This window comes from Scyliorhinus canicula, chromosome 3 (genome assembly GCF_902713615.1).
Source record: "Scyliorhinus canicula chromosome 3, sScyCan1.1, whole genome shotgun sequence".
NCBI lineage: Eukaryota > Metazoa > Chordata > Chondrichthyes > Carcharhiniformes > Scyliorhinidae > Scyliorhinus > Scyliorhinus canicula.
Window position 1 is genome coordinate 40,928,067 of NC_052148.1, and position 27,293 is coordinate 40,955,359.

The 27,293-nt window shown below is 44.8% G+C and overlaps 1 protein-coding gene across 1 annotated transcript in view; it reads left to right on the top strand.

Moving 5' to 3' along the window:
- Window positions 1-27,293, top strand: part of tacc3 (transforming, acidic coiled-coil containing protein 3) — a 49,278-nt gene that overhangs the window by 15,158 nt on the left and 6,827 nt on the right. The window contains exons 4-13 of the mRNA XM_038793353.1: window positions 8,283-8,344; window positions 11,724-13,095; window positions 17,246-17,300; window positions 20,418-20,619; window positions 21,269-21,327; window positions 22,242-22,360; window positions 23,002-23,065; window positions 23,936-24,082; window positions 27,006-27,082; window positions 27,182-27,225. Of these exons, the coding sequence (XP_038649281.1) occupies window positions 8,283-8,344; window positions 11,724-13,095; window positions 17,246-17,300; window positions 20,418-20,619; window positions 21,269-21,327; window positions 22,242-22,360; window positions 23,002-23,065; window positions 23,936-24,082; window positions 27,006-27,082; window positions 27,182-27,225 (2,201 nt within the window). The remainder of the gene's footprint in view (window positions 1-8,282; window positions 8,345-11,723; window positions 13,096-17,245; window positions 17,301-20,417; window positions 20,620-21,268; window positions 21,328-22,241; window positions 22,361-23,001; window positions 23,066-23,935; window positions 24,083-27,005; window positions 27,083-27,181; window positions 27,226-27,293) is intronic.

Genomic DNA, 27,293 nt, shown 5'->3' on the forward strand with positions numbered 1-27,293 from the left:
ACCTCGTGGGAGGGAGCGGCCATGGCGCTGTTACTAGGGCCCCCAGGCTTATGTTGCCACAGGACGCCCTCTCCATTCGTTTCCAAGCTGCCCCCTCCCCTTCCATCATCCACTTGCGCACCATCGATACATTTGCTGCCCAGTAATACCCCGAAAGATTGGGTAATGCCAGCCCTCCACTATCCCTACTCCGCTCCAAGAAGACCCTCCTCACCCTTGGGGTGCCGTGCGTCCACACGTAGCTCATGATGCTACTCGTCACCTTTTTGAAGAAGGCCCTAGGGAGGAAGATGGGCAAGCACTGAAATAAAAACAAAAACCTCGGGAGGACCGTCATTTTAACGGACTGCACTCTGCCCGCCAGCGACAGCGGCACCATGTCCCACCTTTTAAATTCCTCCTCCATCTGTTCCACCAGCCTGGAGAAGTTCAGCTTGTGGAGAGTCCCCCAGTTCCTTGCCACCTGCACCCCTAAATATCTAAAACTCTTTCCTGCTCTCTTAAACGGGAGTCTCCCGATTCCCTCTTCCTGGTCCCCTGGGTGTATCACAAATACCTCACTCTTGCCCAAGTTTAGCTTGTACCCCGAAAAGTCCCCAAATTCTGCTAGCAGTTCCATCACCTCCGGCATTCCCCCTTCTGGGTCTGCCACGTATAGCAGCAGGTCGTCCGCGTACAGCGATACCCGGTGCTCCTCCCCGCCCCTTGTCAGCCCTCTCCACCCCCCTGAGCCCCTCAGTGCCATCGCCAACGGTTCAATTGCCAGTGCGAAGAGCAGGGGGGACAAGGGGCACCCCTGTCTGGTCCCCCGGTGGAGCCCAAAATACTCCGATCTCCTACCATTCGTCACTACACTTGCCGTCGGGGCCGAATAGAGCAGCTTCACCCATTTAATAAATCCCTCCCCAAATCCAAACCGTTCCAGCGTCTCCCACAGGTACTTCCACTCCACCCTATCAAATGCTTTCTCCGCGTCCAATGCCACCACTATCTCCGCCTCACCCTCCACTGCCGGCATCATGATGACGTTTAGCAGTCTCCGCACGTTCGTATTAGGCTGCCGCCCTTTCACAAAACCCGTCTGGTCCTCGTGTATCACCCCTGGCACACAATCCTCTATCCTGGTAGCCAGGATCTTTGCCAGCAACTTGGCGTCCACATTCAGGAGCGAGATAGGCCTATATGACCCACACTGCACTGGGTCCTTGTCCCGCTTCGAGATCAGTGCCTGCGACATTGTCGGGGGCAGAGCCCCCCCCTCCCATGCCTCGTTGAAGGCTCGTACCAGCACAGGGCCCACCAAATCCGCATATTTTTTGTAAAATTCCACCGGGAACCCGTCTGGCCCCGGCGCCTTCCCCGTCTGCATATGCCCAATCCCCTTGACTAGCTCCTCTAACCCTATCGGCGCCCCCAGCCCCTCTACCAGCTCCTCTTGGACCTTGGGGAACCTCAATTTGTTCAAGAAGCCCTCCACCCCCCCTCCCCTCGTCGGCGGCTCTGACCGATACAGCTCCTTATAGAAGTCTCTGAAGACCCCATTTACTTCTGGCCCCTTCTGCACTACGTTCCCACCCCTCTCCCTCACTCCCCCAATTTCTCTAGCCGCATCCCGCTTGCGGAGCTGATGCGCCAACATCCTACTCGCCTTCTCCCCATATTCATAAATCGCGCCCTGCGCCCTTCTCCACTGTGTCTCTGCCTTTCTGGTGGTCAACAGGTCGAACTTAGCCTGCAAACTGCGCCGTTCCCCCAACAGCCCCTCCTCTGGTGCCTCCGCATATCTCCTATCCACGTCCAAAAGCTCCCCCACCAGCCTCTCCCTCTCCTGTCTCTCCCTCCTTTCCCTATGTGCCCGTATGGAGATCAGCTCCCCCCGGATCACCGCCTTCAGGGCCTCCCAGACCATCCCCACCTGCACCTCCCCCGTGTCATTAGTGTCCAGATATCTTTCAATGCTTTTCCGGACCCTCTTACACACCTCCTCATCCGCCAGCAACCCCACATCCAGGCGCCACAGCGGACGCTGGTCTCGCGCCTCCCCCATTTCCAAATCTACCCAGTGTGGCGCATGGTCTGAGACCGCTATGGCCGAGTACTCCACTTCCCGTACTTTCGGGATCAGTCCCCTGCTCAATGCAAAGAAGTCAATTCTAGAATAGACTCTGTGGACATGGGAGAAAAAGGAATACTCCCTCGCCCTCGGCCTCCCAAACCTCCAGGGATCTACCCCTCCCATCTGCTCCATAAACCCCTTTAACACTTCTGCCGCTGCCGGCCTCCTACTCGTCCTTGAACTCGATCTGTCCAGCACGGGGTCCAGCACTGTGTTGAAGTCCCCCCCCATGATCAGGCCCCCTGCCTCCAGGTCCGGAATGAGGCCCAGTAGGCGCCTCATGAAGCCAGCGTCGTCCCAATTCGGGGCATACACATTAACCATCACCACTTTCTCCCCCTGTAGCCTACCCTTCACCATGACATATCTACCCTCTTTATCCGCCGCCACAAACGACACCCTCTTCCCTACCAGGATCGCCACCCCCCGGTTCTTTGCGTCCAGTCCTGAGTGGAACACCTGTCCCACCCACCCCCTTCTCAGGCGGACCTGGTCCGCCACCTTCAAATGGGTCTCTTGTAGCATTGCTACATCCGCCTTCAGTCCCTTCAAATGCGAGATTACTCTCGTTCTCATGACCGGCCCATTCAGCCCCCTCACATTCCAAGTGATCAGCCGGGTCGAAGGGCAGCCCGCCCCTCTCCCCTGCCGACTAGCCATATCCTGTCACCTGCTCGCCCCGAGTTAGCCCTCCCCTTCTGACCCGCTCCCCATGGCGATGGCGCCCTCCCCCCACCCCTCCGGTCCTCAACTTCTCCTCCCTGGCCTTTTCAGCAGCAACCCGGTAGCCCCCCCCCCCCCCCCCCCCCCCCCAGGCTAGGACCCTTCCTAGCCGCGATGCACCCTCCATAGTACTTCCGTAAGTCAGCTGGTTTATGCTGACCCGGCTGCCCCTGCCACCATCCGACTCCTCCTGGCATGGGGGACATCCCCCCCCCCCTTACCACCCCTCCTTGACCCCGCTCCAGCGCGGGAAAGGGAGCCATTGCTGACCACGCCCCTTCCTCCCTCCCTCCTCCCTCCTCTGCCCCGCGCGCGGGAAACCAGAGGAAAGCCCGCGCTTTCGCCCTGCCACTCCCCACCTCTCCATCTTCAGTTCCACCCCCGTCCCCGATCCCACACCGATTATATAAAAAAAAAAAAACCCCACAAGAAACACATACCCCCGGCACTCACCCCCCCCCCACCCCGCCCCCCCAACATAACATTATAAATAACAGAAAAAAGAAAAAAACTGGTAGAGAGAAAAAAAGGGGTCCAAAAATACAGCCAAGTGAAAATCCAACCAAAAGAAAGCCACGTGTCCAGCTTAAAGTACCAGAGCGACAACGACTGCCAAGTATCCCCTGGTTCTAGTTCGAGTCCAGCTTTTCTTCCTGGACAAAGGCCCACGCCTCCTCCGGGGACTCGAAATAGTGGTGCTGGTCCTTATAGGTCACCCACAAGCGCGCTGGCTGCAGCATCCCGAATCTGATTCTCTTGGCATGCAGCACCGCCTTCGTCCGGTTGAACCGGGCCCGCCGCTTTGCCACCTCCGCACTCCAGTCCTGGTAGATCCTCACCGTCGAGTTCTCCCATTTGCTGCTCCTCTCTCTCTTGGCCCACCTCAGCACCCTCTCCCGGTCACTGAGTCGCTGGAACCGAACCAGCACCGCCCTCGGGGGTTCGTTTGCTCTTGGCTTCCTGGCCATTACTCTGTAGGCCTCCTCCAGTTCCAGGGGCGAAGGGACGGCCCCTGCCCCCATCAGTGAGCCCAGCATTTCTGCCACATACCTCGGGAGGTCCGACCCCTCCAGCCCTTCTGCCAGGCCCAGGATCCTCAGGTTTTTCCGCCTCATGCGGGTATCCATCTCCTCCAGTTGGTTTTGCCATTTCAGGTGGAGTGCCTCGTGCACCTCCACCTTTCCCACGAGGACCGTGGCCTCCTCCTCCCTCACAGCCATCTCCTGCTGCAGCTCCCGAATTGACGCCTCTTGGGTCGCCTGGGCTCCCATCAGCCTGGTGGTCGTCGCGTTCATCGACTCCAGCAGCTCCACTTTCAGCTCCGTGAAGAAGCGCAGGAGAATGGCCTGCTGCTCCTCCGCCCATTTCCTCCAGTCCTCGGGTGCGCCGCCGGCCGCCATTTTGGGTTTCTTCCCCCGCTTTTTTCGGGGAGCTGCTGCCGCTTTTTTTTCTGCCCCACTTCGGGTGACGACCATAAGTTTTGCAGGGTTCTCCCCTGGGAACCTTCCCCCACCGGGAATCGTCGTTCCAGCGCCGTTAGGGGCCCTCCAATCGGCCCGAAAACACCTTCCTCGCAGGAGCAGCCAAACATGCGACTTAGCTGGTCATAGCCGCAACCGGAAGTCCTACTTGGGGAGTTTTGCACTCTTGGGTGGTCTTTTGGTTTGCGCCCTTCTAATTAGCTGATCCTTGATCACTCTGTTCAATTCCTAACCAATAAGTGGGCAGGGATCTGGATGGCTGGACGTGCCCCAAGTGGTCACTGACCCCGTTGTTTGCGTTTCACTTGAACAGGGAGTGGCGCCAAAATGTCTGGGACTGTCCCAGTTGCTCAAGTACCAGTCCTTTGTTTTGGTGTAGATGGGCCATCAAATGCTAATCGGCCCCATTAAAATGCTAATTGGACAGAGTTTCGATACAGTCTGGACTTCTTGCTTACAAATATGCATTTCAGGCTTTTGAGCCTGCCTGAGTCTTGGCTTGTCCATTTTACCTGCTAGGCTTTGCGAGGTTCTCTGTCCCTAGTGGAAGTGTCCATCCCAGATGGCTACAGAAGAATGAGCGGGGAATTTCGGAGACGTACAAAATTCTAACTGGACTAGACAAGGTAGATGCAGAGAAGATATTACCAGTGATGGGTGTGTCCAGAACCAGGGATCACAGTCTGTGGATTCGGGGTAAACCATTTCTGACAGAGATGAGACATTTCTTCAGAGTGGTGAGCCTGTGGAATTCATTACCACAGGGAGTAGTTAGTGCAAAAACATTGAATATATTCAAGAGGTGGTTAGATATAGCACTTGGGGAGAATGGGATAAATGGCTATGGGAAGTAAGCGGGTTTAGGCTATTGAGTTGCATGATGAGCCATTATCGTGCAGGCTCGAAGGACCAAAAAGCCGCCTCCTATCTTCTATGTATCGTAAGTATGTGTGATACTAGTATGTTTTTATTAAGCTATCTATCTAATAGTTGAAGGTTTTGGATATTACAGCATTGTACTCTCTTCATTTGGATCAGCAATTCCATGCTGGTGTGCATGCTGCTTCCCATGCTTTTTTTTTTCTCCCTTTATTACCTAGATTTCATCTTGAATGTATTACATGCATTACTGTGAGCTACTTTATTGTTTAACATTGAACCTAGAAGACCACTAACTGGATTGAGAACCTGTTCAAACATCAATAGTAACTGAAACAGGGTACTTAGAAACAGTAAGTCATTCAGCATGGCGAGCCTGCTCTGCCATTCAATTAGACCCAGACCAATTTTCTACTTCCATGCCTATTCCTTTGTTTCCAAGGGCAATTTAGTGTGGCCAATCCACCTCACCTGTACATCTTTGGTTGTGGGGATGTGATCCATGCAAAAACTGGAAGAACAAACTCCACACTGACAGTGACCCAGGCCTGCAATCGAATCCGGGTCCTCAAGTGCCGTGAGGCAGTGTTAACCACTGCCACCGCGCTGTCTGAAAATGGCCAATAATTGAGATTTCACAGCTGCCTGAGATGGAGAATTCCAAAGATTCACCGTCCTCTGAATAAATAAATTCCTCTTTATCAAGGTCTTAAATGGCATACTCCTGATTGTGAAATTGTCATCATGTTCTAGACACATCCACCGTATCACAGGAACATGGAACTAGGAGCAGAAATGGGCAATTCAGCCCTTTGAGCCTGCTCTGCTTTTCAATCCGATCATGGCTCATCTCTTCCTGGTCTCAGTCACCTTCCTCCCTGTTCCCATATTCCATTAACCCGTTTTTTAAAATCCAAAATATATCAATCTCCTCCTTGAAACCATTTAATGACTCCGTTCAAGTAGTACCAATTCCTTGGCACTATGGGGCAACGAGTTCCACAAATTCAAATGCAGAGGGCTGCAAGAAGTAGTGCTTCCTCATCTCAGTTTTAAATCTACCGCCTCAGCCTATACCTGTGATTCTTGTTCTAGATTGCCCCACAAGGGGGAACACTTGGTCTACGTTTACTTTATCAATCCCTTTTTGGTATTTTATATACTTCTATCAGATCCCCTTTCATCCTTCTAAACTCAGAGTAGAAGCCCAAACTTTCCTCATATGTCAACTTCTTCATCCCTGGAATCAATCTGGTGAACCTCCTCTGAATTGCTTCCAATGCCCACCACATCCTTCCTCAAATGACCAAAAATGGAGACCATACTCCAGATGTGGTCTCGCCAACGTCCTATACAATTGCAGCAATACTTCGCTACTTTTATACTCCAGTCTTTTTTCAATTAATGCTGACATTGCATTTAGACTGTCTGTGATTCATGAACAAAGACGCCCAGACACCATTTTGAGTCTGCTTTCCATATGGATGATTATTTGCCTGCATTTGGATGATAATTTGCCTGACTATCTTTTTTGGTAAAAATGGATAACCTCACACACTTATCCATGTTAATCTCTTAGCCTATCTATATCTAATCCTTAATGATTGATTCCAGCAACTTCCCCACCACAGAGGTCAAGCTAACCAGTCTATTTTCTACTTTTATGCCTCTCCTGTTTTGAATAGGGGAGTTAAATTAGCATGTTTCATCCCCTGTAAGTATTCATAAGATCTGCTCTCCTTCAAAACGCTATGAAATACAAGACCAGCTTCCTCTGTCTTCTCGAGACAACCTGCCACCCCAGGGATTAGTCCATTACCCTCACTGTCTGCCAAGTCTCTCCATCTTTTCAATGAGACGACCAAAACTGTGGTCAATTTGTGGTCTGAACCATCAATGCCACTGCAGCAAGACATCTTTACTCCTGGCCACTGCAGCAAGACATCTTTACTCCTGTACTCCATCTCCTTGCAATGAAGGCTAGCACCCTATATTTGCCTATAGCTTTTAGTGGCTTGTGAACAGTAACACCCAGGTCCCTTTGGACTTTCACACTTCCCAACCTCTTGCGATTTAAGAAATACTCGTCTTTTTTTTCTACTGGAAGTAGATAACTTCACACTTGGGCAGATGGACTTCTTGTGCCCATTAACGTGGCCTACCCAAGTCGTCTTGAGGCCTACCTACATCCCCACAACTTGCATTCCTACCTAACTAGATATATTACAATTGGTTCCCCCGCCCCATAAAAAAATGTATAGATTGTGAACATTGTGGCCGTAGCACTGATCCTTGTGCTGCCCACAGTAACTGCCTGCCATCATGACTATGATTAATAACCAATTCTGAATTTGTGCGAGTATTTTTTTTCTCCTGTGGGGACCTTTTTTTATTTAAGTTCTGAAAATCCAAATACACCAATCCACTAGTTCTCCTTTATCTATGATACCAACATCCTCAAACTCAGTTTATCAAACATTTCTGATTCTTGAATCCATGTTGACTGTGCCAAATTTTAAGCAGTCAGTTACGACATCCTTTGTAATAGATTCTAGCATTTTCCCTGCTACTGATGTCAAACTAACAGATCTGTGGCTCTGTTTTCTCCCCTTCCTTTCTTAATAGTGGGATTGTATTTTCTACTTTCCATTATGCAGGAACCATTCCAGCATCCAGTAAATGTTTTGAAAGTCGGTGGACACATCACTCATCACCTTCAGCACTCTGGAACATCTGGTCTAGGGAGACTATCAAGGCAGTTAAATTTCCTATTGCTATCCCTTTAGAATTTATTTCTGTGCTTCTGTTTGAAATATAACTTTTAAAATTTAAAATACCCAATTATTATTTTCCTAATTAAGGGACAATTTAGCATGGCCAATCCACCTACCCTGCACATTTTGAGTTATGGAGGCGAGACCCACGCAGACACTGGGAGAATGTGCAAACTCCCATGTGGACAGGGATCGAACCCGGGTCCTTGTGTGAGGCAGCAGTGTCAACCACTGTGCCACCGTGCTGCCCCTTGTTTGAAATGTAACTTGAGTAAAAACAAAATTAATTCTATTCTGTCTCAATTGCAGGCATGAAGATTCTGGAGGTACTTCTGACTTTCTAGGTTTTAATCTGCAACCAGAGAAAACAGGTAAACATGCTCAAATTTACATGGAATGATAAAAATGATTATACATTGACTAAGAGCTCTATTTTCATTACATCACAAGATCTGTGAAATCAAGTCACATGAGAAAAGGAATAGTAAACTGAATTGTCTTGTGATTTCCAAAACTATTGGGTTTGGAATAGTTGCAACATAGGAAGTCTTTTAGCCCATAACTTTCTGACTTTCTGCTATTTGCATTGTTCGGCACTTGTCGTAGCCCTACAAAATCTCTTTCCTTCAGATGCTTAACTAATTCAAATTTTTTTTTTTTTTTGAATAGCTACAATTGAATCTGTCTCTGCCACACTCCTGGGCCATGCATTCCAAACCTAACCACTTGTTGCCTAAAGTTGTTCTCCCAATGTCTGTGGTGGTTCCTTTGACATTTGGCTCAACATGTATCCTGTTTCTCAACCCTTTTTATCAATGAGAACCGTTTTCTGTCTAGACCCCTCATGAATTTGAGCACTGACTAAATCTTGAACAGCGCCTGCTTCAATCTATAAACACGAAGTTCTTTATCCCTAAAACGTTCTCAACTTTTCTCCATCCTCTAAACCTTCTAAAAATTCCGTGCCAAGAGTTCGACATAGTACTCCAGTTGATGCCAGACCAGTGTTTAAACAGCTTTCTGGCTTTTTTACTTGCGAACCTCTGTTCCATATATCACTTAAGCCACTTACTCAACCTGTCAGACTATCATGCAACAACCCATTCCTCGAGTATCTCTTTTACATAGCCTGCATTAATTTCATGTGCACACTCCTTCCACAATGTTGCCAGGCCTTGATTATTGCAGCATTGAGGAAAGATTGGATAGGCTGTGGTTGTTTTATTTAGAAGAGAGGGAGCTGAGGGGTGTAGATGGGCTGAATGGCCTCTGTTGTATCTTTGATCTAACCTGTCTGTCACTTTCTTAAGCGTCGTCACATTTGCAATCCTCCAGTCCCCTGGGACTAATCCTGTATTCAGAGGCCTGGTTGACTCTCGATTGCCCTATGAAATGGCCAAGCAAGCCAATCTATTGTATCAAACTACAATAAAGAATTAAACCAGATGATATACCCAACATTGACATAGGCACTGGAAATGATGACTCCAAAACCAGCCTTATTGATCCTACACGCTCCTTGCTAACATCTGGGAGACCTGTCGAGCAATAGCCTGACCTGTACAGATTGTGTCCCGGTCATCACCATCCCACCAACAGGTCAGACCCAGCATAGATGGTGACACAGGGTATACAGTCAGGAGGAACATAAGAACATAAGAACTAGGAGCAGGAGTAGGCCATCTGGCCCCTCGAGCCTGCTCCGCCATTCAATGAGATCATGGCTGATCTTTTGTGGACTCAGCTCCACTTTCCGGCCCGAACACCATAACTCTTAATCCCTTTATTCTTCAAAAAACTATCTATCTTTACCTTAAAAACATGTAATGAAGGAGCCTCAACTGCTTCACTGGGCAAGGAATTCCATAGATTCACAACCCTTTGGGTGAAGAAGTTCCTCCTAAACTCAGTCCTAAATCTACTTCCCCTTATTTTGAGGCTATGTCCCCTAGTTCTGCTTTCACCCGCCAGTGGAAACCACCTGCCCGCATCTATCCTATCTATTCCCTTCATAATTTTAAATGTTTCTATAAGATCCCCCCTCATCCTTCTAAATTCCAATGAGTACAGTCCCAGTCTACGCAACCTCTCCTCATAATCCAACCCCTTCAGCTCTGGGATTAACCTAGTGAATCTCCTCTGCACACCCTCCAGTGCCAGTATGTCCTTTCTCAAGTAAGGAGACCAAAACTGAACACAATACTCCAGGTGTGGCCTCACTAACACCTTATACAATTGCAACATAACCTCCTAGTCTTAAACCCCATCCCTCTAGCAATGAAGGACAAAATTCCATTTGCCGCCTTAATCACCTGTAAACCAACCTTCTGTGACTCGTGCACTAGCACACCCAAGTCTCTCTGCACAGCGGCATGCTTTAATATTTTATCGTTTAAATAATAATCCCGTTTGCTGTTATTCCTACAAAATGGATAACCTCACATTTGTCAACATTGTATTCCATCTGCCAGACCCTAGCCCATTCACTTAACCTATCCAAATCCCTCTGCAGACTTCCAGTATCCTCTGCACTTTTCACTTTACCACTCATCTTAGTGTCATCTGCAAACTTGGACACATTGCCCTTGGTACCCAACTCCAAATCATCTATGTAAATTGTGAACAATTGTGGGCCCAACACTGATCCCTGAGGGACACCACTAGCTACTGATTGCCAACCAGAGAAACACTCATTAATCCCCACTCTTTGCTTTCTATTAATTAACCAATCCTCTATCCATGCTACTACTTTACCCTTAATGCCATGCATCTTTATCTTATGGACCTGAACTCCCAGATCTCTCTGCACATCAATTTTCCCCAAGACCCTTCCATTGACCATATAGTCTGCTCTTGAATTTGATCTTCCAACATGCATCACCTTGCATTTGCCTGGATTGAACTCCATCTACCATTTCCATCGATGAGGCTCACTTGCAACAATCCTCTGCCAGTAGTGCCAAGTGAGTGACTCATCTTGAGGGCACTGGCATCAAATATGTCAAGTTTTCAGTCCAATTTGATTATGGGTATGGAGGAGAAATCTCCACTGCTTGCAGTCGTACCCTGTTGCTTGAGGTCCATCATCTCAGTCTCTGGGTGCCATACAGGAATTTCTCTGGGTACTATTGTAAGCTGAGCTGTCTTCAACTGTTTCTATCAGAAGGGCAGAAGTGGGGATGTTGACTCTTTCTGATTGCACCATTAGTAACTCCTCCGATACTGGAGCAATGTCTATTTTTAAGCAAATCATGGGTAGCATTAAATCAGGCAATGGATATCTGAGACTCCAACCATCTCTCATGACATTCAATGGCATTACCATTACTGAAGCCCCCACTATCTGTCCTGGGAGTCATCACTTGAGCAGAAACTGAACTTGACCAACTGTGATGGAAACTGTCCGCATGCCTGGATGAGTGTAGCTCCAACACCACTGGAACCTCTACACCAGCCAGGATAAAGCAACCTACTTCGATTGACTGACAGTACCTGAACCAGTTCTTAAAAGCTTCCTATTGTTCCATCACATTCCAATTTACTTAACATGGATTTCATTTCTGTTGTACTATAAAAATTGCTTCTTGACTGGTTTCAAACTTTTGTTTTAGATATTTGGCAAAAAAAATCAATAGTTGGATTTTGGAGTAAATACATTTGAGATTAAGTTGCATACTTTTTTCTGAACAATTAGATATCGCATAATGGTGGCTGACTTTGAAATTGTCATTTTATTTTTACTATTGTTAGAGGCCAAACAAACTACTGCCAATGGTGGCAGTCATGAAGATGAGGAGCATATTTCACCCAAAGGAACATATACACTTGATTTTGACATGCTTGATGCAATGAATCCTTTTCAGGGTGTGTCCAAGATCTTAAACTCCCCAGCAGAGAAATTGAGCAACACTAAACTTGACTGTGTGGAGCAATGTTCAAAGATTTCCTCAGTGAATGACCAAGCACTGCATAAGAAAACTACAAATCAATCCCAAATCACTCCCTCCAACAGCAATGCAGACCATGTATCAAAAGATGTCCCTTCACCACTGGTGGAAAGTCCAAGCAATGTTGAACAGAACTGTGAGGTGATCATATCACCAAATTTATCCAACTGTGGGAAAGACAGTCATGAGAAGATGGCTCCCAGCACAAGTCAGAGTGTGCAAATTTCACAACTTCCCCCAAAAGACTCTATCAGCTTGAAAACAGGAGAGCCAAAGCTTCCAAGTACACTGCCTGAGCATGATCAATCATCTCAAAATACAAAGGATGTTGACCTAGTGCAACCAGTGAGGTTAGAGATTGAATTCAATGATAATTGTGTTAAATGTGAGAAACCCCCACCAGAAATGTTGGGGCAAAGACCCGGAGGTCAGTTGCAGCTTAAGAAGCCAGCCACCACTGCAAAGAAGACTGTATGTGGCAAATCCAAAAAACAGACTAAGGAAGCTATAAAGCAGAATGAGAAAACGGATTCTGATGCTTTAGGCCCGAAGATGGAGTACAACATCGAGTGGGACAAACTGGATGATGTGAATTTTAATCCCTTTGGTGGAGGTTCTAAAATTGGTAATTCTCCCTGTTCAGCTAAACTACCAGCAACCAATTCTGATGGACTGTGTACATCAGATCCAGTCGAAAATGTTGATCCTAATCCTATTGAAAAGGAAATGGGTGAGGTACAAAGGTCAGATGAAGACCCTAAAATTGGTGATTTGCTCAGTTCAAATGAACTGCCAGGAGCCAATTCTGATGGACAGTATCCAAATACAATAGAATGTGTGGAGCCTGCTGTAAGAGAGACAGATGAGGTACAGAAGCCAGCAAGCTCAGCAACCAATTCTGATGAACTGTGTACATCAGATCCAGTAGAAAATGTTGATCCTATTGAAAAGGAAATGGGTGAGGTACAAAGGTCAGATGAAGACCCTAAAATTGGTGATTTTCTCAGTTCAAATGAACTGCCAGGAGCCAATTCTGATGGACCGTATCCAACTACAATAGAAAGTGTGGATCCTGCTGTAAAAGAGACTGATGAGGTACAGAAGCCAACAAGCTTTGCTCAGACAATCAACTGTAATGGTGTTCCTACTATGGCTATCAAGCAACCTTCCAAAAAGTGAGTAGATAAATCTAAATATGCAAATATGTTTCTCCTCTTTAATGCCCAGTTCCTACAGTTTGATCTAGCAATGAACATTAAATTAAATCCTGGAAAAAGAAAGTTCCGTAAAATAATGAAGCTGAAACACATTTCACTCTTTGCAGCAGGTCAGATACCTTCAAAATTTTAAATACATTCTGCAGGATGTAAAGTTGGCTTTCTTCTTGGCCTTGTCCCAGTTTGCGCTCTCCATTGGAAGGTAATGGTTACTATTGCATTTTTCAGGGAATATGAGATTGCAGACAAAACCAGCATTCATTGCCTTTTGAAGGTGGCAGTGAGTTTCATTGAACCACTGAACTCCATGCACCGCAACATTCTTTTTCCCTGTAGCACTTTGATACAACCAAGTGATTTGCCTTGCCAGGGTGTCGAGACCATAATAACATAATGGGCTATTCAGCCCCTGGAGCATGCTCACCATTGAATAAGATCAAGGCTCATCTGATTGTTACTTAAACTCCACATCTTTTTTTTCTTTCCCCTTCATCCCTCTAATCGATCAAAAATCTGTCTTGTGACTCCAGTGCACAGAATCCCAGATACTGACCAGGACGAGAAACTCCTCATCTCTCTCAAAATGGTAGACGACTTATTTTTACATTGCGCTCCCTCTCCCCATGCTGGACAACATCACCACCATATCTACCCTATCAAGCTTCCACAATCTTTGTTTCAATAAGATTTACCTCATTCTTCTATACTCTCAATGAGTATAGACCCCACCTGGTCAGGTAGTTCCTTCATCCTGAGGATCAACCTAGTGAACATTCTTTTGAACTGCTTTCAATACAAGTGCACTGCTGGTAAGGAGACCAAAGTTGTTCCTAGTGCTCAATGTGAAGTCTTGCTGATGCCCTCTACAATTGTAGCAAGACTCCTACTTTTTCCAGTCATTTTCTTTTCAATAAAGGCCACCATTCCAGTTGCAGTACCGGCATGGTGATTCGTATCCAAGACACCCAGAGTTCTAATGTGCTGCAGAATTCTGTGCTGCAAAATTCTGTGCCGTATTTCTATTTAAATAATCTGCCTTTCTACTCTTCCGGCGTAGTGGGCAACCTCTCCATTTCCCTATTACTGCTATTTTGCCCACTTGCTCAACCTGTTCCCTGGTTAGCTGCAGCACATATTCTCAGCAACTGTTTCCATTACACTCCAGGCAGCCTTTGCCACTTTCATTTCTGATCTACATGGGGCAACACGGTAGCATGGTGGTTAGCATAAATGCTTCACAGCTCCAGGGTCCCAGGTTCGATTCCCGGCTGGGTCACTGTCTGTGTGGAGTCTGCACGTCCTCCCCGTGTGTGCGTGGGTTTCCTCCGGGTGCTCCGGTTTCCTCCCACAGTCCAAAGATGTGCAGGTTAGGTGGATTGGCCATGCTAAATTGCCCGTAGTGTCCTAAAAAGTAAGGTTAAGGGGGGGTTATTGGGTTACGGGTATAGGGTGGATACGTGGGTTTGAGTAGGGTGATCATTGCTCGGCAAAACATCGAGGGCCGAAGGGCCTGTTCTGTGCTGTACTGTTCTATGTTCTATATGAAGATTAAAATCACCTAGTAGTTATTGTATGCACTTGCAAGCACCCATTATTTCCTGATTTATACTGTCCCACAGGACCTAGAAACCACTCCCATCAGTGATTTTTATTCCCTATCTCTGCCCAAATTGATTCTGCATTTTAATTTTAATCTTTTATTGTCACAAGTAGGCTTGCATTAAACACTGCACTGAAGTTACTGTGAAACATCCCCAGTCTCAACATTCCGGCACTGTTCGGGTGCACAGAGAATTCAGGTGTCCAATTCACCCAACAAGCATGTCTTTTGGGACTTGTGGTGGAAGGAATCTGTAGCACCGGGGAGAAACCCACGCTGACATAGTAAATTCAGATGCCGCACAGTGACCCAAGCCGGGAATCTAACCTGGGACCCTGGTGCTGTGAAGAAACAGTGCTAACCGTATGCTACCCATGCTGTCTGTTTCACATTACTGTACTATCTCTCCCTTTATTAACAGAGCTACCTCTTTCTTCCCATCCTTCCAGAAATGTTCATACCCTTGAATATTCATGGTCACTTAGCCATTGCAGACAAATGGGTATGATCATGCTCCTCATCAACCACACTTATGGATCTGAGTCCCATGTAAGCCAGGCAGGGTAAAATCAGCTGATTTCCAAGGAATATCACTGAACCAGATGGCTTTTATTGTCAAGACTACTTGAAGTATTTATTAACTTGCTCTCGCTGTTATGGTGACCTTTTTAAACTGCTGTCTCTGAAGCATTTGGCTTAGCCTCTGGACGACTAGTCCATATACTGCAATCCTCATTTGATCATGCAAGTTTTTTCTCTACTGAACCTGCTTTGAAATTATTCATATCTGCATATTTTGTAGATGGGTATCCAATCCTAAACTGCACACTTGCATTTTCCTTCTGCTTCATTGGAATTCTCCACCTCAAGTAGGCCTTGTGGCCTAATATTGGGAATGGAGACCAACACATCCTTTGTGGCTGTAGAGGCATTTTAACCATGTGAACTGTATGGCAAACATGGTATTCTAATTTTGCCTTGCCTGCACACTTATTTAAACAGTCTTAGGGAGTCCATAATCATAGCAATTGATGCCTGTTTAGCATCTCTATCTGTTTTGTGAGACTGACTTAAGATAGAGGGCTGTATTTCTAATAGCATTTGAGTAATGTCAGAACAACTTGACTGAATTACTGTTCCTTCCTCGTCACTGAGTCAAACCCTAGAGCTACCAATTGACAACCAGACTGCAAAATATCCGAGCACAACTTGCTACAAACATCTGAGCACTACTGCCACCTATTCCAGAGAACATATGGAATGTTGATCTTGCCAATCCCCAAATAAATTGGGGCCCTGGGCATCGGGGAGATGTGCAAACTCCACACGGGCAGTGACCCAGAGCTGGGACCTCAGTGCCGTGAAGCAGCAGTGCTAACCACTGTGCCACATGCCGCCCAATTCATTCTATTCTAATCCATATGCATTTGGAGAAGGAATAAAGATATTTTTGTTAGTTTTTTTTAATTCTTTCATGGGATATTGGTGCCACTGGCAACACCAGCATTGTCACGTGTCGGCAGACTTCCTTCTCCAAAACACATTAGTTAACCAGATGGGTGTTATTAGATTACCTGTTTTTTTTTTTAAATTCCAGAATTTCACCAGCTGCCTGCCATGGTATTCAAACATGGGCCTTTGGCTGACTAACCCAAAGATTAACACTTTACCACTGCTCTCCCTTGTTGACCTGTAACAATGTTTACGGTGGAATATCTTTTGAAATGCTGTTTTCTACAATTGTTCAAAGTAAACAAATGCTCTCCCAGTTAAAACCATGAGGAAAAGAATTAATCCTGACTACGGTGGTCTAGATTTGGAATAGCAAGAAGTAATATGTTCACTTCCCATCTCTTTTTCCATCCACCCCACGCCTTTCTGTATGAGTTTTGCTACCAATTTGCAAATGTTAACCTTGTTTTTCCTCTTTTGGAAAGAGGAAAGAATTTCCAGTAAATTTCTGTTCCAGAGTTAAGCTATCACCTTGCAAAAAAGAGTCCCAAATGTTGTAATTTTTATTGTGGCCATGCATGAGGCTGTGGTGGTATGATTTGCATAGCTGTCTGCCATTGGTGCAAAACACCGGCTTACCATTGGCCCTGGTCGGTCATGTGCCTCTCGACCGATTGGTTGAGACCAGTCATGTGACGGCTCTCCGATTGGTCGCGAGGCTGAGTTAACCACTCCTCCATACCGAGGTATAAATAGTCAGAACGCCTGGCGGTCGTCCATTTATTGTAGTCGACCGCAGGGCTAAGTTCTAGCTTATTAAAGCCTAACTTTTGTACAGCAACTCGTCTCGCGTTCAATTGATGGCTCATCAGAGGCCAAGTGTCAAAATAGATTTCCCTTTGCTCTCGCTTTGCTTATGGCTAAATTTCCCCTTTTGTGTTGTGAATATAACTGTTATGGCCATGTTCTCATCCCGAAAATGAAAATCTCCAGGTTTTGAGCTTATCAAACTGACTGTTGCTTTGATTCTAAACTTCTTCACCTCAACATTCGCAGGAACACTTGTAAAGTTAAACCTATGATGGAAGTCTCAGCATCAACTTTATCACAGGTGGGTTAAAATTCTGAATCTCACCCCTGGTGTCCCACCCTGCAGCTTTGAGGATTGAAGTGTGATAATGCACGGCAAACTGTAAACGAGTGTCACCGGGATCAGTGCTGGGGCCTCAACTAGTCACCATTTATATTCATGACTGGTTGAAGGGACTGACTGTAGTGCAGCCAAGTTTGCTAACAATAAAAGTTGCAAACTCTGCAAAGAGATGTAGGCTGAGGGTGCAAAAAATTGATTGATAGTGTAATGTGGATAAATGTGAGGTTGTCCATTTTGATAGGAAGACTGAAAAGCAGAGTATTTTTTAAATGGAGAATACTGCATGCTGTAGTACAGAAGGATTTGGTATGCTACAAGAATCATTTTAGTATTGTATATGTACAGCAAGTAATTAGGAAGGCAAATGGAATGTTGGCATTTAATCCAAGGAGATAGAGGAAGAACTGCTACAACGGTAAAAGACACCGATAATACTGTACTGTAGTACTATGTACAGTTCTGGTCCCCTTGAGGGATATATTCTCATTAGAAGCATTTGAGAGGAGTTTCTCTAGGCTGATTTTTTTTTTCCTAGAATGAAGGTGTTTTATGAAGAGAGGATGAGCAACCTCTGTCTGTACTCATTGGGAGTTCGAAGAATGAGAAGTGATTTCCAGTGAGGGGGGCGTGCAGAGCAGACATGCAGAATAGACGCAGGGAAGGATGCTCTCCTCCGGGAACTCAAAATCTGCTTTTGATTTTTAACATAACATAATAGCCTGCCAAACATGTTGAGCCCACCCTACCCACTGTCCTCGACGGCAGCATCGCAAGGGCCATTTAAGGGGAGGTTGGAAGACCAGGAGAACCTGTTGCACTGCCAGAACCCCTCTTATGGGTCTGCTCTCCCTGCTAGAGGGCAGGATCCCCACAGACTAAGTGGCCCAGCTGCGTAACCTGGTTGGAAAGGAAGAGCATTCCCAAAACCCGGAGATAGAGACAGCCCACAGGTAACTCCAGCTGAGCAGCCAAGGGTCGTAATAGTGAAGCTGCGCTGATACAAAGATCAGGAGACGATCCTGAACTGGGCAAAGCGCATGGTCCTGCCAGTGGGCAGGACATCCAATCTGTGTCTACCAGGACATTGGGGCAGACCTGGCCAAGTGCAGCACTGAATTTACATGGTGGTCCTTACAAGAATGGGATGTGGTTTTTGCATGCTGCACCCGGCCAAACTGTGGGTAACCTTCCAGGGGAAGGAATTCTGCTTCACCGCACCAACCAAGGTGGATGAGTTTGTGCATGGGCATTAGCACCAGCTGTGAAGGCAAATGGTTTACAGGACCCAGGAATGGACAGGTCAAACCCCAAATCTGGGGAAACTAATATGGTGAAAGAACTGAACTCCTTCAAGGGGCAGATGGGAACAGTGGATCCTTCGACTCAGGGGTCCACACCTTGCATGGAGCCTCCAGGATCGGTGCTGGGACCCCAACTATTCACAATACAAATATTCAGATGAGGGAACAAAATGTAATATCTCCAAATTTGCAGGTGGCACCACATTGTCAGAGGGTGCAGAGATTGTGCAGTGGATTTGGACAAGTTGAGTAAGTGGGCAAATGAATGGCAGATGCAGTAGAATTTGGATAAATGTAAGGTTATCCACTTTGGTAGCAAAAATAAGAAGGCAGACTACTATCAAAATGGCCATGAATTAGGAGACGGAAACATGCAGTTAGACCTGGGTGTCCTCCTACACCAGTCACTGAAGGTAAGCATGCAGGTGCAGCAGATAGTAAAGAAGGCAAATGATATGCTGGCCTTCATTTGCGAGAGCATTCAAGTAGAGGAGCTGGGATGTCTTGCTGCAACTATACAGGGCTTTGGGGAGGTCACACCTGGAATATTGTGTGCAGTTTTTGTCTCCTTATCTGAGGAAGGATGTTCTAACTATAGAGGGAGTGCAGCGAAGGTTTACCAGACTGATTCCAGGGATGGCAGGACTGACTTACAAGGAGATATTGAATCGGTTAGAATTGTATTCATTGGAGTTCAGAAGAATATGGTGGAGGGATCGCATAAAAATCTATAAAATTCTGACTGGACAGGGTAGATGCAAGAAGGATGTTTCCAATGGTAGGTGTCCAGAACCAGGGATCACAGTCTGAGGATATGGGGCATACCATTTAGGACTGAGATGAGGAACAATTTCTTCACTGAGTGGTGAGCCTGTGGAATTCATTAGCACAGGGAGTAGGTGAGTCCAAAACATTGTATGGTTTCAAGAAGTTGTTAGATATACCACTAAGGATGAAGGGAATCCAAGAATATGGGGGAAAGCAGGATTAGTCTAATGAGTTGGATAATGCCTATTGAGTTGGATAATAATGAATGGCGGAGCGGGCTGAATGGCCTCCTGATCCTGTTTTTTTAAAGTGAGGCTGGACATGGCCCTCCTTGCCGACGAGGCATTTTGTGTTCGGGAGTCACGATAGACTGGCATGTAACCAAAAAGTAGAATGGGCAGGTGTTGCCCTCCACCACTCTTTAGGTGGTGATGGGGGGGAGCGGAGGGGAGAAGAGCGAGAATTGCATTCCAAGCACGCAAAGATGGAGGCGAGGACGGCCAAGCAACAGCTGGCTGACTTGAGGTCGATCTGCGATAACTTCACGACCCCAGCTGTAGATCTGCTGGCAGAGAGGAACGCGTTGCAAATGGACTTCGAACTGCTCTCCAGCAGGAAAGCAGTGCACCAGCTCTGCCAGACATTGAGGACTTTTTATGAACATGGAGACAAAGCCAGCTGCCTACAACTCTCTACCTGAGAGGTTGGTGGAGACAGACCCTCATAATATTTAGATGTGCATTTGCAATGCCAAGGCATGAAAGCTATGGGCCAAGTGGGAAATAGGATTTGAATAGTTAGGTTGTTTTTGACTGGACCGAAGGGCCTTTTTTGTGCTGTAGACCTCTTATGACCTTCTGATCAAACTATTTTAAACTGACTACTTGACTGAGTTTTTTTTAAAGTTTGTCAATTAGTTTATAAAAATTAGTGTCCTACAAATGGATTACATGTGGCATCTGAAGATAATTGACAGTTATGATTTTACAAACGTTTATTCTCTTAGGATTGTGTCCCTTCACCTACTGCTGAGTCTATGCTGGCATCTGGTTTAGAAAGGCTAATTGCTGATGCCAGAGTACCATCAACTATGACTGATGCAGAAACACTGGATGTTATTGACTTTGGCTATTCTGAGCCAGGATCCTCAGCATTCCGTAACGGTATCATTGAAGATGAAGCTGAAGAATTCAGGCCTGCCGACCAAAGTAAGTTGGCTTTTCTTCATCAAACTGGTTTATATTCTGTGGGGAGCTCCTCCAATTGGGAAGAAGCTCTGTGCCCTCGTCACTGGAGTAGCTCGTACTGAGGTGTAGGAGGGGGAAGCAGATTGCTCCCCCCTCTCTGGACTATGGGGAAGACTGTGCAGAAAAGAGTTGTTGTTCGGCCACTGGGTCGGGCCTATATGCTGTCCTGTCCAGGGCAAGATGACAAGGAGTGTGCCCTTGAGGCATTCACCTCCATTCCTTGCATCTCCTACACCCCTTGTTCTGACCTTTCACACAGAGCAATTTGGACTGCCTGTTGCAAATTGAGGGAAGGTTCGGCCAGCAGCTTCCTCTGCGAGGCCATATTGTTTATGCCACAAACCAAGCGACCACACACGCTTCAGATAAGGGGTGCCATATTGCCAGAACTCAGCAATTCTTTGCAGGGAGGGGGTGCGTGGAATCTGCCACATTGGGGAGTTGCACAGCCAGGCCAGACAAGACAAGAATAGCAATATAAGCTTTTATGACCACTTCTTGTTCATTTTTACTGATCCCATCTTTTTGAGATATTTAAGCTGAATTCAATGCGCAACTGGAGATTGAATTTATTTTCCATGCTTTAAAATTTTGATCCATTTTGTTACAGTTGCAGCATTTAATCAACCAATAGAAATTGATTACCTGGAGCAGTTTGGCCACTCTTTAGTAAGTATAAAGACTGGCTTAGTTTTTGAGATTTAAGACTTGGTTCTGTTTTTGTCAGTTGTACATGTTAAAATGCATGCTCCAGTAATTACTGAAATCATGATGCATAGCTGAGCAGTATCTGACCTTCTCGTTGAATGTTGGATATTCATTGAATGTTGGATAACAGTACGGTATGTCTGTCATTGTCTGTTAAAGCTGCTTTAAATTGCATGTATATTGTATTTCTTTCCACTTGGAACTTTATATAGCTGTCATTCTGACTACTGATTGTAAAACTTGCTTTCCTAAAGTTTTCACTTCAACTATTGATGCCATATTCAGTTCTAACAGTTTTTGTTGCTAGACAAAGGAAAGAAGTACTGGAAAGGTGTTAGATATGGGTGTGTTGAATTGCTGTTTTATGATTGCTTGTGCACCATTTGGCAAAATAATTGAACCCTGCATTAAATGCTTCAATCAACCCTGGTGTTTCCTCTTGTTCTAGACCAGTCTTGAAAATGAAATGAAAATCACTTATTGTCACAAGTAAACTTCAAATTAAGTTACTGTGCAAAGCCCCTAGTCGCCACATTCCGGCACCTGTTCGGGGAGGCTTGTAACATTTAGTAAGGCAAATTGCAAATCCCCACCCACCCACAAACAAAAACGAACAACTGTCTTCCTCACAGCCAGCCAAAGTATTGGTAACTGCTGTTCACTTGGGTGGGCCAGTAGTGGCATACATCTTGGAGGTTCGTGACCAGAATGGTCCCAAGTGCAGTTGCCTGATGTCGTCTTGTCAAGCATTTAAGATAACATTTCTTCTGTATTTTGTCCCTCATTGGTGAGGGGCACAAGAAAATGCTTTAAAAGTGAACATTGCTTTTAAAACATCAAACACTGAATTGAATGCAGTCTTTTTTTATTTTCAGTTCCATGCATCTGCTTTGAGAAAGCAATCCCTCTACCTGAAGTTTGATCCTCTTCTGAGAGAAAGCCCACTCAGACACATGGAGACTAATTCTGGTTTAACTAACCAGGCACCTGATTGGTAAATTGTTTAATTTCTTCAATCCTATTATTACTTGTGCCTAGTCAGTATAGCAGTAGCTATGCATTGTTTGGAAAATTTAGAATCTTCTTAGATATCCAAATCCACAATATTCAGGACTTAATTGTTTTGAACCCCGCTAAAGTTTCAGATGGGAGATGATCACTGACATTTTGTAACTAATAGAATTTTGGTCCACTCCACTCCTATAGCATGCAGTATTTTCACCAGTTTTTTGTTACTTTTGCAGCCAGTTAAGGAAAGAAAAGTCTTCCTTTTTAGATGATTGATTAACAGGAATAATATCTGATATACTTGATTCTGAATGTGGATGTTAGAGATGATGCTTAAATTTGGGAAGTCATCAGGGCAGCACGGCAGTGGTTAGCACTGCTGCCTCATGGCACCAAGGTCCCAGGTTTGATCCTGGCTCTGGGCCACTGTCTGTGAAGTTTGCACATTCTCCCTGTGTTTGTGTGGGTTTTGCCCTCACAACCCAAAGATGTGCAGGGTAGGTTGATTGGCCATCCTTAATTGGAAAAAGGTAATTGGGTACTCTAAAATTTAAAAAAATTGGGAAGTCATCTAAATTTGAAAATATCACAAACATTTTTCTATATGAATTTTTTGTTTATTTCCAGTTCTACCCTTCGGGATCTTGAAACCAGACCTAATCAGCATGCTGAGCAACCAGAAGAAATGCTTGTAAGTAGCTTCATTATCCAATTTTTGTTGATGTGCAAGTACTTTTTCATCTTCCCATGGGAAGATGGAGCCTTGGTTTAATGCCTTTTTACAGTGCAACAGTCATTCCCCCAATCGTGCACTTGAGCATATGTCTAGATTTTGTTCTCAATGGAAATTTAACTAGCCTCCTGGCAGAGGGCAAACTGCTGCACACAGCTGACTTGTTTATTCGCATTTACCCCTATCCTTGAAACCTACTCTGATTTTGCTGCTTTTCTCGTAAGGCATGCTGTTTACTCATGAGTTGTTCCTCTGTTTGTGGAGCACTAACAGTGAAAATTGTTTTTTAATTGACAAGTCAACGGTGTCATAGCAATGTCACTGGATTACTAGTCCAGAGGCCTAGGCTGTGGTCTGGGGACATGGACTCCATCCCATAATGGAAGTTGGTGGAATTTAATTTCAGTTAATAAATCTGGAATTGGAGCTCATCTCGGTAATGACCACGACAACTATTGCGATTGTTTATTTAAAAACTTGTCTGATTCACTGACTTTGGGAAGAAACTCTAACAGCTGGCCTATGTGTGACTGGCTCAACTGCTGTCTGAAATGCTTAGTAAGCCATTTTGTTCAAGGGCAATTGGAGGTGGGCAATGCCCCTGAAAGTGATTCCCACATTCCATGAAAAGAGAAGTTGCATTGTTTCTTGCCCATTTTCACAAGATTTTTGCAACATAAATGAGCAACTTTCCAATTAGCTAAGCCCCAGTAGAAGGGGGAGTAAATATTTATCTTGTTAATGGTATTAAAATTTGGATCCTAATTACTAACAAAAGGGATGTTGTGAATCAGTGTGCAGTTTCTTACTGCAAGTCTTTCTTTTTAGGATATTCATACCTTGATCCCTGACCTGCAACCCACTATCAATCCAGGAGCTGATTTTGTTTCCGTTCTTACTGAAGATGCCATTATTGAAGTGCTAAAATACAGCCAGAAGGACATGGATGCTGCAATTTTGGCTGTAAAGGAAGAGGCAAGTATCAAGTACTTTGTCATGGTTCCCTGTTTCCAAGACTGAAGGTTTTTGTAGTTTTTATCTAAAACAGACACCTTGCTCTTTGGAAGTAAGGCATATCACTGGAAAGATATGTTGAAGCTCTTTGTCTTGCACTTATCATGACAAATGGAGGAATATCGAATTTTAAATGCAATTTGTACCACATGAGAAAAGGGGTGCTGATTGGTTGGCAGGCCAACTCTGCCAAGCCTTGCCATTTGCAGAGAACCGATCCCTGTGAATGTATGTCGCTTCTCGCAAGTGTAAATGAATTATTCTACCAGCTCAACCAATTTGTTAAATTAGTTAGTGTAACTATTAGCATACAGGATTGTTCATTGCCAAATCACAGAATTACTTCCAACAAGCCATGGGCTGCTTTTGCATTACTTAAACTTGTTCCCCGTTCCTTTCCCCAGGGCAATACCTCTGCCAATCTGCATCCTTTTCTCCTATGGTATAGATTGTGATTACTTGGTATTTGCTTTCTTGCATTTTGTCCTGGGTGCTGGACAAAAAGCTTTGGCAACATATTGTTCTTCACAGCAACGTTTGATTTTTAAAATATTTTGTGAGAATTTGAACAAGCTGGGTTCACTGTTTAGACGAGATAACACCAGCTCACGATTGGGGAAATTCCATTCTAACTCTTTTTGAGATCCATGAGATACAGCGAAGGACTCTTTCTTATTAACTGTTGCAACAAATCTGCACACTCTTATTCCAACCATCTCAGCTCGATGTAAAAGGAAAGCTTTCTGGCATCTGTGCATTACCACCTCCCACCCCCACCCCAAAGTTCAAATGGTCTGTTCACATGCAGAGTTTAATCCATCTGTATTTTAAACAAACAGAAAATACTGAACAATTTCAGCAGGTCTGCTGCATCTGTGGCGAGAGAGAGAAGGGAGCTAACATTTCTAGTCTGGATGGCTTTGCCAACTGTAATTATTAAATACTTGAGCCAGCATTCTGAGGCAAAGACCCAGTTTTCAGTCCATTTTTGTCATTCTCGATGTGAGGATTTAATTAGATTGCCCTGCCCTATCTCATTTCCTGGAGATATTCTAGAATACTGGCTGTTACTATAGTAGTAATGTGCAGACCAGGGCTAATCTAGATAATGGTTCAGATCTCACTGCAGCACTTGGGAATTTAAATTTAATTAAATCTGGAATGAGTGAAATGCTTCTTTGGACTTATTAGTAACCAAAACTAGATTTTTTTTTTTTTAAATTTTAAATCATTTTTATAATTCACTAATTGGGGAACCTACTTCCCTTGCCTCTTTGGCTTGCCTGACTTCAAATACCTAGCCAAGTGGTTGAATCAAATGGCCTAACAAGCACTTGTATATAATCCATATGGACTGGATCACCTGAGGAAGGAGCAGTGCTGCAAAAGCTAGTGATTTTCGAAACAAGCTTGTTGGACTAAAACCTGGTGTTGTAAGACGTCGTACTGTGGAAGAATTTGAGAAGGGATGTCACCACCACCTCAAGCATAATGGGGGATGAGCAATAATGCTGACAAACCTAGGAATGAATAAAATTAATGTTCAACTTTGCATTAACAGCCCTGCGCACTTTTTTTATTTGGGGACTTATACATGTTATTTCTTTAACTCTTTCATGGGAGATTTTGGGTCATCGGTAAAGGCCAGCATTTATTGCCCATCCTAATTTCCCTTGCAAGTGGCATGCTAAACCAATTCAAAGGGTTTTTGACAGTCTGTCACATTGCTGTGGTCTGGTCATTCTTTTAATGACAGCTGAACTGAAAAGAAGACACTGGCAAAGTAACCATTTAATATTTCTGTCTAGCAGTTCACCAGTATTGGCTTTGGTTGTATTATTTGGTGCCAATGGAGTTTTTTGTTGAGCCTAAGCCCTGACATTTCATAATCCAGATTTTTCACTAGTACTTTGGCTATATTGTTTACCATCACCTCATTCACACTGACCTAAAGAGGGAAGGAAGAGGAGATGGGATCAGGGTATTGAATTTTTCTGCTCTTAACTATTTTTGAACGAGTTTTACTTTCTTTACCTTGGTGAGCATGGGAAATCTTGTCCTGTTTTAATGGTTAAGTTAGTCACCACATGATCCACAGTTTTAACATCTCTCTAAAGCACGGCTGGAAATATAGCATCCGTTTTGAATAAGCTCAAGCCTATGTCACAATGAACTCGCAACCTTGTGATTCAGCCCAGTGTGTCAGGATGAGAATCCTATATCTTGCAATTCTTCTGTCTGCCCTTCCTGACTATGGAGTTAGAAGTTGCCTAATGTTGTCTTGTAGCTTGCGCTAGAATTTAGAAAGTTGAGGGATGACTATTTAACTGCAGTTGAAGATATTGGGGATGATTGTAAATGGCGAAGGGAAATTATTATTTTCTAGTTGGGGTCTAGATCTAGGTGGAATAGTCTTTTTAAAAAAATTTTTTTTTTTAATTAGACTTTTCAGGAGTGATATTAGGAAACACTTCACATTCCCCAAATAACAGTTGATATCCGATCAACTGAATTTTGAAACTTGATGTTGATATTTGTTTGCTCCATATCCCTCAAGACCATTGGCTAAACTATATGGGTTAGGTCGCAGATAAATTAAGATCTTGCTGAATAATGGAACAGTTTTGAAAAATGATTGATGGGTCGTGATTCTACCTCCTTCTCATTGCATTTCCAAATACCTTTCTTCACACTGGGTGGGAAAATGTGATCCTTTGGGAAGTTGCACATCTCTGCATTCATTGCTTTGAGTATGACTGTAATTTATTTGGGATGCTTGGCAAGTTTCACTTGCTGTAGCAGGTTGAAACATTTTCGCATATGTTCTTGTGTTTTGTAAACTGGTTTCTGACATTTGGATTCAATTGCTTAAAAAATGTCATAGGTTACTTGTCAGAAAACCATAACTTTGGAATGGAAACAGAAGTATGAAGAAAGCCTAGCACAGTGTGCAGAAATGAAGTAAGGAAACATATTTTTTCATGTATTTCTTGTGACTTTACACATTGGAAACTCATTTAAATCTTTTGAAGGCTAACCATCTTGTACATTAACTCCTAGGAAAATTGTTAGTGAATATTCTGAAGTCATCTTTCAAATGATGGGTGAGTTACATTGTTTTAGTCACTTTCAGACTCTTTAGATTCCTCTTTGCAATTGCAATCTTTGACAA